Source organism: Terrapene carolina, unplaced genomic scaffold (assembly GCF_002925995.2).
Source record: "Terrapene carolina triunguis isolate 2854851 unplaced genomic scaffold, T_m_triunguis-2.0 Scaffold33385, whole genome shotgun sequence".
NCBI classification, from domain to species: Eukaryota; Metazoa; Chordata; order Testudines; family Emydidae; genus Terrapene; species Terrapene triunguis.
In genome coordinates this window covers 3158-13233 of record NW_020697736.1, presented here as the reverse complement: position 1 = coordinate 13233, position 10076 = coordinate 3158, and the positions used below count along the sequence as shown (strand labels likewise).

General features: G+C 53.0%; 1 protein-coding gene across 1 annotated transcript; it reads right to left on the bottom strand.

Annotated features, from left to right (window-relative positions):
* Window positions 1-766: 766 nt before the first annotated feature.
* On the bottom strand, window positions 767-9723 carry LOC113409442 (killer cell lectin-like receptor subfamily F member 1; the record flags this gene model as incomplete). Its single annotated transcript, XM_026663361.2, has 4 exons — window positions 767-1274; window positions 4677-4789; window positions 6802-6956; window positions 9562-9723. Coding segments are annotated over 4 exons (554 nt in total), but the record flags the coding sequence as incomplete, so codon positions are not given.
* Between the last annotated feature and the right edge of the window lie 353 nt (window positions 9724-10076).

The following is a 10076-nucleotide window of genomic DNA, read 5'->3' as shown; positions in this document are numbered from 1 at the left end:
TGATTTCAGCTGTGGCAGGGACTCTCTCTCTCTCTGTGTCTGTGCAGCGCCTGGCACTAGGGCCAACGAGAGAGGGAGGGAAGCCGGTACAAATTACCGGGGCCCGGCGGTCCGGAAGGGGGCCCAGGACCTGGCTTCCCTGGCTTCTCCCTGCTCTCGTCGGCCCTGTTTAGCCGGTCCACCCTTGCTGGGGGCCCCGAAAACTTTCGGGCCCGGCTTCCCCCTCTCCTCTCGTCAGCCCCGTTTAGCCGATCCGCCCTTGCTGGGGGGCCCGAAAAAATTTTTTCACCGGGGCCCGAACCCGCTCTCGGCGGCCCGGCAGCCAGCACAACGGGACCCTGGTCTCAGGGCCTCTATCCCACTTCACAATATTACCAGTAAATAAATACAAAGCTGGAAAGCAACACAATGTTTTCACAAGTTTATTTCCCCATAGAAGTGACCGTGCTTCGCATCCAGCCAGGACACACAGACGGGGTCTGCAACAAGGAAAAGGCGCTGCAGCCTGTAAAGGGTTAACTGGTCACATGGCTAGTTGGGGCAGCATATAAAAGGAAGCTGGTTAAAGGGGAGCGAAGTGGGGGTGGAAGTGGAGGTTCCCTGGGAATGGGGGCAGGGAGACAGGAAGGAATCGTGAAGGGAGGTTCTGAGACTTAGCATTTGGGGGGAGGGGTTTAGCCTGGGGTGGGGAAGGGGCTCCAGGCTGGGAGGGTTGGTCCCTACCTGCTCCCAGGCCCATTCCAGCCTCCTTGGTCCCACTTTGCCCCCCACCCCCAAGCTGTGCGCCCGTTGTGCAAGGTTGCAATATTTCCATTGCGGGGGCACTAGCTCCCCGGCTTTGCCAGCCCTGGGGGGAGGGGTGTGTCCTCTTTATTCCTGGGGGGCTGGAGTGGGGAAAACCTCTGGCCATTGTGGCCCAGCGGGTGGATTTGCTTTTCTTTAGTGGACAATAAAACCATTGACGTCAAAGGGGCAGATTTCCATCAGGTCGGGGTCTGGCCCCCTTGGCTCCAGGGGAGCTATGGCTGATTCACGCCAGCAGGGGCTCTGGCCCCTGATTCTGACATGACATTTATAAGTAAAGCTGAAAATACTGTAGATGTTTCAGACACTGAAGGCCTTTTCCTGTCCCGATCAGTCATGCCGCAGTCTATAGCTGGAAAGCTTCTTTCTGGCAGAGCCATTTTAATTCACTGCTGCAGACTTCAAATTCAATCTTTGTCTTTTTTAACGCTCCACAGTCGCTCTTTGCACCCTGACTTAATCCTGGGACCCTGTGGAATGAAGCAGAAAGTCCCTGTCAGTTTGTTTCTGTTGATTAAAGAGCCTGTAGCAGCTCTTCCTCGTGGGGTGTCAGGTTGTGGTTCCTTCTTTCATCTCTGTATTTCCCCCCACAGCCCCATTGTGGGAAATGGGTTGGTCAGTTGGGTCCTGGAGAACCCGTGTCCATGTTACCAAACCTTAAGCAACACGACCCCATTACGCCCGTCTTGGTGCCCTCCCGGGGACTCAGCTCTGCAGCTCACCCCGTGTAGCTCGGTGTCTAAGAGAGACAATCTGGTCCTGAAAGTGAAGTTACAGCCCTGCTGCTCGAGCCCTGACCACTTCAGTTAACAACCCAGGGCCTGTCTACACAGGAACTGAAACGGAAATAAGGATATTCGTTGTCATTCACACCTTGCTGCAAGTCTGCCTGGGGGCCCTTTTATTGAGGACTAAGAAGGCCCGCCTTGAATTTAGCTTAAATCAGTAAATTACTGCTCTGTTTTTGAGTCCTTTCAGTTCTAGTTACCAGGCAAAGAAGCCCAAAGGAACATTGTTATCGTAATTCCTGTGTTAATTCACAAATGAGGCTGTTGCCTGCTTAGACGTGCTTTATTAGTGTATCTGCGAACTCAGCGATACGGCTTATTATGAGGAGCAGGCCAAAATTTTTCCAAGGGACCATTTCCCCATTGGATAAAGCTGCTTGGACTGAATTGAAATTTCCTGTGAGAATGTATTGATTTCATTGAGATTCTTGATATTTTGCTAAGGTTGAAATGTTTTGCTTTCTATTTTTCTTTTCATTTTGTTTTGACTTTAATTTTACACTAGCATTACCACCCACAATCTATATCGTAAGGCTCCAGGATTCTCTGTTTTTACACTGAAGTCTAGGATGTCTGTAGAGTCACTTTGCAGTGATGGAAACAGCTACGTGCATGGCTGTGAGCTCTTTTTGGTCAGAATGTCGCCCAGTTCAACCCTCGCTAGGGTTTGTTTGTGGCTACAGTCCAATTGTTCAGTTCTCAGCGATTATGACTTTACAAATTACACCCTGGGACAGCAAGGCATGTGTCTATGTCCTGCCAAGAGTCCTAGGCCATTGTGATATCAGAGGTGACGACGGCCAATCACCATGATTATTCTACAGCTAATTTGAATGCAACTGTGCCATTGGTTGCATGAGGGAAAGGGCACAGATGCTGGATTACTTGGCCCAATTGCCTCTGCCGTGCGACTACTACTGGTATAATATAAAATAAGCGTTGAAAGGGTGTGGCAATTGGGCCAAGTAATCCAGCATCTATGCCCTTTCCCTCATGCAGCCAATGGCACAGTATCTGTGCAACATTCCTGGGTAGCTGGCAGGATGTAAGCCGGGCTAGAATGTATGGGAGTCTAACTTTGTGTTGAGGCTGTTTTCCTGTTTTAAATTGATCGATTAGCATCCACTAGGCATGTATTTGAATTGCTTCTGCAATGCAACATTCCGGGGTGAGGTGCAGCTATTCCACTCATGCCCTATGTGTCTGAAAAAGCACAAGTCACTTGCGGGAGCTAAAGGACACAGCTAGGTTAGTTTAAAGTCCGTAGCAGACTCCTAATACCTGTCATGCAGCCACTAGAGTCACACTGTAAGCATAGTGACTGCGAGGCTTTTGTACCCTGAATGGGTACAGATTGCAAGCAAGAGCTCCCAATACCTATGGGGAGCGTTACCCCTGCACCACCTCTTAGGAAGATGCAGCAAGCTCTCTCCTCTTCGGCTGGCTAGCTCGGCCTCCTTCATTGTGGCTACAGCCCTGAGGGGTGCTGGCGGGAGCAGTGGTACTCGGGAACAGGAGAGCCGTTATGCCTGGCTTCTGTGCAGGGGACCACAAGGGGCAGAAGAGGAAGGTTGGTTGGTTGTTTCTTCTCTGTCCCTTCCCTTGTGCATCTGTCAAACCTTTAGTCCAAAGAGCAACAGGTGAGTTCTGCAAATTGTGTGCACACCCACTGGGCACCCCAGAGCCTTTATTTCCCTGTGTAAAGGGGTGTTTGCACATGGAGATTGAGGAACACTCGTTAGAGAGCAGCAGAACTGCATGCACAGGTACCATTGCAGGTAAATATGGACGTGCAAATAGTGTCTTTTTGAATTTGGGCTCCCCCTGCTGGCGGCTCACCAGATTGCTGTGAAGGATCCAGGCCCTGAATCCCCCACTGTGCTTTAGGCTTCCCTGGGTCTCAGCAAGCCGTAGGTGCCGACTCTGTGGGTGCTCGGGCTGGAGCAAACCCACCCTCAGTCTGCCACCAGTTCTTGGAAACGGAGCCCCTCAGCCCCCCCGCCCTAGCAACCTGCAACGAGCGCGAGTAGTTTAAACACACCCTCAGCCAGTATTGCACCAACAGTCTGAGCCTCCAGTCCCGGGTGACTGTTTAACATTCTCAGGGGACACGGGGCAGTTGTAGGGTTGCCAAGTCTCCCGAACTGGACGCCATTTTGCGGCAACCGCGTCCCCATTTGCGTCAATGGCGTACGGTCCGGGAGAGTTGGCAACCCTAGGCAGTTGTGAAGTGTGAAATGCACAGACAGGCTTTGCACAGTATTTGAACGGCACAAGTCTGCTTCAGACAAAGCACAAGCGAGAACAGATCATTTAGAAAACAACCAGCACGCCACGCCCTTCACTAGCTCCCCCTTCCCTTGGGAATCCTTGCGGGGTCTGTGCTATGGAAGGTGGGGGTCCCTCTGCCCCATCAGACTCCTATATGCAGCTGCTCTCAGCTTGAGCTGATAGAAATCATAGAGCTGGAAGGGACTTGGCGAATGAGAGGTCAGCTCCTGTCCTTTCATAACCTTCCAGACCCTCTGTCTTATCAGCTTAATATATAGGAATGTGATTCCAACCCCTCCCCAACAAGCTACCTCATTGCTGGGCAACCTCTCCCCTGCTAAACTAGTTCCTCTGGGCAGAGTCCAGTCTTTTGTCTAGAGCAAGTATATTTCCATGGTCATGCTAGTCCTTTGCCACCCCCCATGCCTTGGATTTCCAGTTCAACCTGGAGGCGCAAACACAAAAAGATAATTACCCCCCCTCCATTTAAAATGCAGTTTGCAGCTTGGTAATGATACCGGGCGAGTTCACAATCTTGCTCAAAGTCCTAAATTGGACAGACGGATTCCACAAAGCATCACTGGTGCAAGACTTAAGTAAGCCATGGTTTGAGGAGTGGGCATCTAAAGCAGGCTTAGATTATCCCGACAGCTGAGTCACATGTGAAATCTGTTGCAGTGACCTACATTGTGTGTCTCAACTGCTACGAGTCCCAGAGGAGCTGGTGTGGGACATTCTGCATGGTCTGAACCAGCAAATTACATGGCAGGGCATTTTCTAAGCATGAAATAGTAAAACTCAAGAGACACTCACAGTTCTTCGTGGACAGGGGCACCGTCCAGCCAGGTCCACTTCCTCTGTGTAGAGTTAAATGTTAATCCAATCCAAACAGCATGGTCAGCTGGTAGGACAGGCTGCAGGTCATTCTGCAAAAGAAGTGTCTGAGTAAATGTATTGCTCTAGAAGTCTTTTATTTCTGCCCCAGTGTTAGCAGCACATGGAATTAGACAGACCCCGAGATGCTGCAGTGCAGAAAAACCTAATGGCAATAAACCGGCACAACAGGCTGTGCTGGACAAAGTCGCTCGACTTCTCTGGGCCTCAGTTTCCCCTTTGTGAAATGGGGATAATTAGCCCATGTTTGACCGTCTGGTCTATTTGGATTGTCAACACTTTGGCTCAAGGACCTTGTCTCCCGACGGGCACAGCCAGTTCTCCACAGAATGAGGCCCCCATCCTCCCTGGGCCCACTAGTTGTGCTCCCTGAATGGAAATAGATAATGATGATGATGATGGTGACATTATTATTCATAATAGGTCTAGAATCGTAGCTCTCTGAGCTGCTGACCTGTAAAGAAAATATCTGTAACTCACTGCTGGGGTTTGAACCACATTCTTACCAGTTACCTTTTCATGGAGGTGCCCGGCAGGTCCTTAGATAATTATTATTTGTGCTCGGGTAGAATTTAGGAACACAGGAATGGCCAGACGGGATCAGACCCAGGGTCCATCTAGCCCAGTGCCCTGTCTCCCACAATGGCCAGCACTGGCTGTTTCAGAGGAAGGCGTAAGAACCCTGCAGTAGCAGACGTAGGATGATCTCACCCCACATTGGTTCCCATCCTGATCTCTAGTAGATCGATTCTAGGTCTCTAACAGATCAATGGCTTAAGCCCTGCAGCGGGAGGTTTACTGTCCTGTACAAAGCTCTTCCAGCATTAACTGAGATCTCTGGATAGTCATTATCCACATTAACTTTTAATCTCTTTTTGACTTTGAGCCCCAATCAATTATCTGGGTCCCATTGTGCTAGGTCAGAGGTGGACAAACTTTTTGGCCCGAGGGCCACATCGGGGGTACGAAACAGTATGGAGGGCCGGGTAGGGAAGGCTGTGCCCCCAAACAGCCTGCCCCGCCCCCATCCACCCCCTTCCACTTCCCGCCCCCTGACTGCCCCCCTCAGAACCACCGACCCATCAAACCCCCCCGCTCCTTGTCCCCTACCCCCTCCCCTGGGCCCCCACCCCCTATCCACCCCCCCCTCCCTGTCCCCTAACCGCCCCCCTGGGACCTCTCCCCATTCACCCCCCCCCTCACAGCCCCTTTCAGAATGTAGCCCTGCGAGCAGGGGCTGGAGGACTCAGGAGGACACAGGGCAGCCACACAGCCGGAGAGAAGCGGCTGTTTCACCTTCAAAGCGCCACTTCTCTCCGGCTGGCTGCGTGGCTGCCCTGTGTCCTCCTGAGCCCTCCAGCCGCGTTCCCCGCACTCCTGCCACCCGCACCTCCCACCTGCTCCCCTGCCTCTGCAGTGCAGCCCCTACCCCCAGCGGGGGGTGCGCCAGTGCTGAGCTGCCCGAGTGCCCAGCCCTGGGGCCCCCTGTTGTTGGGGGGCGGCCGTGCCAGGGCACCCTGAGCCGCGCCGCCCAGACGGAGCCAGCCAAGCCACTGCGCTGCCGGCATGGTGAGCTGGGGCTGCGGGGGAGGGGAGACAGCAGGGGAGGGGCCAGGGGCTCCGGGGCCAGGGGCCGGGCAGGACGGTCCCGCAGGCCAGATGTGGCCCGCGGGCGGTAGTTTGCCCACCCCTGTGCTAGGTTATGCAGTGGTTCTCAAACTGTGGGTCAGGCGGGACCCCAAAGTGGTTTGCGACCCCATTTAAATGGGGTTGCCAGGGCCAGCTTTAGATTTGCTGTGGCCTGAGGGCTTCAGCCCGGGGCAGCGGTGCTCGGGCTCTGGCCCTTCCTATCTGCCCGGAGCAGGGGGACTTGGGCTCCAACTCCATCCCCACTCCCCCGCCCGGGGGCATGTAGTAATTTTCGTTGTCAGAAGGGGGTCGCGGTGCAATGAAGTTTGAGAACCGCTGTATAGAGACACGTAACAAAGAGAACAGAGACATGATGAATGGCTCTCTCTGTGCCCCGACATAAAATGTATGTTACCATCTGTTCCGGATCCTGGATCACCAGCATTTGAGATCCCTTCCTTGAACAGTCGTCACGGCTCTTGCTCCAGGTGTCAGCCTCGTTCGACAGCCAGTAGCACTTGTCCCTGTGCAGCACCCAGTCCCTGGGGCAGAGTTTGCACCCAGAGCCACCTGCAGGGGGCAGTGGGAAGAGGTGGAGATCATTAATGCTTCTGCAGTTTCTGAACACTGGGGCATTCTTTCGCTCCAGTCAACTGTGGAGTCAGACAAATCTCCCAGAGCTGGTCCCTGCAGCCGTTCCTGTGGGCTGGCCTGTGCTCCCCTCCTGGCTAACCCACCCTCCTCCCAATTCCCTGAGCTGAAATGGGGATGTCTCAGAACGAAGGGCCCAGCACAGCTGCAGCAGGGGAGCTTCCATTATCCTCAGCGACCGGTTGCTGCTGGATGGGATGGAGGAAGTGCGGGGAAGCCACCTCCCCTGTTGACCCGACATGGGTCCTCCAGAGGAACTGAACCCCAACCCTTCAGCACTAGGAGCACACGCTACTTGAGCTAAAGTAGGTCTGGAAGTACTGGGGTTACAGTGGACTCCAAACTCTTAGGGTGCCGGTAGCGCGCCCGATGTATCGCATCTCAGAGGCAAGCACTGTAGGGGGTAGCCCGGGTGGGTGCCAATAACCACTCAGGCACATGGCTCAGGGAAAGGGTTTCTGACTAGGGCTGGTAGGAAGGGGAGAGGTTGCAGGTCGCCTTGATGCAGAGGTTTAAACAGTGACAGTCATAGGCGCTGACCCTGTGAGTGCTCCAGGGCAAAAGCAGTCACAGCTGTCCGAGGAACTCGGGGGAGGGGGCATCGCAGGGGTGGGAAGAGGCGGAGTGTGGGCGGGGCCTTTGGGGAAGAGGAGGAGTGGAGTGGAAAGAGGTGGAGTAGGGGTGGGGCCTCAGGGGAAGAAGTGGAGTGGGGGCAGGACCTCAGGGAAGAGCTGGGGTGGCACATCCACCCGGAAAAATTAGAGTCAGTCTAACGCCGATAGACCCTGGTTGTCGGTGGGCAGGATTGAACCGGGGATCTCTGAAGCTTAGTACATGAACCTCTACCGCATGAGCTAAAACCCAACTGGCTCCTAGCTAAGGCTGTCGAGCAGACTCATTTGATCTTTCACTCGCTCTAAGTGGTCTCGGTGGCACTAGATGGGACAGACCACCACACCCAGGAGGTCTGTGAGTTACATCAGCACCTGTGGTTACAATTCAAAGGGAGCAATAGCAGACCCTGGTTGGGTCCCTGGGGCCGTCCAGTTCAGAGGCAGGGTCTTCATCCCCAGTGCCTGGGCTGTCCGCTCCGCTCCAGTCTCTACTCCAGCAAACCACCATTTGCGGCTTCCCAAGCCAGACTGATGTAGCGTCTCTCACTGAAGCCCCTTTGCACCAGTTCCCTGCCCAGCCGCCGCAGCTCCCCAATAAGCCCCACACAAACTTCCACCCACCCGGCCATCACAACTTGTTCCACATGTGGCTCAGCCCGCGGTTCCTGGTGCTTCTCTCCTGCTGCCACTTTTCACACAGAACCTGGCCACTTCCTGGGTCAGAGCCTTTCCCCTTCCCTGGGCAGGGATAGGAGCAGTGCAATATGAGGGATGATATATAGTCCCTGCTTGGCCAAGAGGAAGGGGACATACAGAGGTGAAAGGGCTGATGGGAGTTGTAGTCTCCAGCTTTGCAGCTCCATCACACTGCCCTCCCCTGGTAGCAGGAGTTGACTCTTTTATGGACCAACCCCTAGAGACCTTGCCATAACAACAGGCACAAAACCTGCAGCCACATCTCTACTGCTAGGGTGATCAACACCCCCACAGCTCACTTGTCAAGATCCAGGAGTCCTGCACAGGCCTATCACAACATGTGCTGTGTCTCCTCCAGTGCACTACACGCCCCGTTAAAAAGAATGGGTGAAACCACACAATCACTACGCTCTCAAATGCACTCACACAGGAAAGTGATAAAAGACAAAAACACATCACCTGTTGGTGAACGCTTTTCACCGAGCGAGTGCTCTGTATCTGCCCTCTCTGTCCTCGTCCTCAAAGGAAACCTGCACGACACCTTCAAAAGCCGAGCCTGGGAGCTTAAATTTAAAACCTGGCTCGATACCAAAAATCATGGTCTTAATAAAGACACTGGATTTATGGTTTATTACAAGCAGCTGTAACTCTTTTTTGTCCTGTGACTGCAGAGGTGTTAACCGACCACTTCACCTTGAACGGTGTCTTACAATATGTGTTTAGTTGTGCTAAACAATCTGTTCTGCCTGGCATTTAGCTGTGACACTCTGGGGAGGTCTATGCTGCAATAAAACACCCACAGCTGACCCATGCTGGCTGACTTGAGCCCGGATGTCTACACTGTAATTTTATAGCCCCACAGCCTGAGCCGCGCGTGCTCAAGTCAGCTAACATGGGCCAGCCCCGGGTGTTTTATTGCACTGTCGACATACTCCCAAGAGTCCTTTCCCAGCCCTGAGGAAGAGCTCGGTGTAGCCCAAAAGCTTGTCTCTTTCACCAACAGAAGTTGGTCCAATAAAAGATATCACCTCCCGCACCTTGTCTCTCCAGCCACTGGACAGACGCGCATAGTTTACATTGAGCCATTGAGTTATACCAGCACAGTGGATGTAGATGGGAGAGGAAAACATCCCCCACGCAGTACAGCGGTGAGTGGGCCAGACAGCAGTCCCTTAGATGCAGGTGTGAAGTGGGTCACAGGGAACTGAAGTTACCTGCTGAGCTTATCTGGGTCTGATCACACAGACTCTGCTTCATATTAGAAAAAAAGTCCTCCAGGCCGGCGTTGCATTTTCTTCCAGTTCCGGTTCTCTGAGCAACACCGTCGCTCTTCAAGGCTGGTCCCTCCTCCGCTTTATTAGAGACGCCCTGAAAAACTTCAGAACAGCATTGGTGGGAAGGATTGTTACTGCTTATTGCTTAGGACAGACAGAGTGTGGGATGTGATAGATCAGTGACTCTGGCCTGGTCTGCAGATAGACTTGCACTGAACTAACTAAAGGCTCCAGTTAAAACTGATGTAGTTATTTCAGTTCATATCTCTGCAGGGACTCTCTTATTTCAAAATCGAAGTGGCGAAAGTCCATTAAGCTCCATTCAAATTGGTTCCAATATTAACTAAAAAGAACAGGAGTTCTTGTGGCACCTTAGAGACTAACAAATTTATTTGAGCATAAGCTTTCGTGGGCTAAAACCCACTTCATCAGATGCATAGAATGGAACATATAGT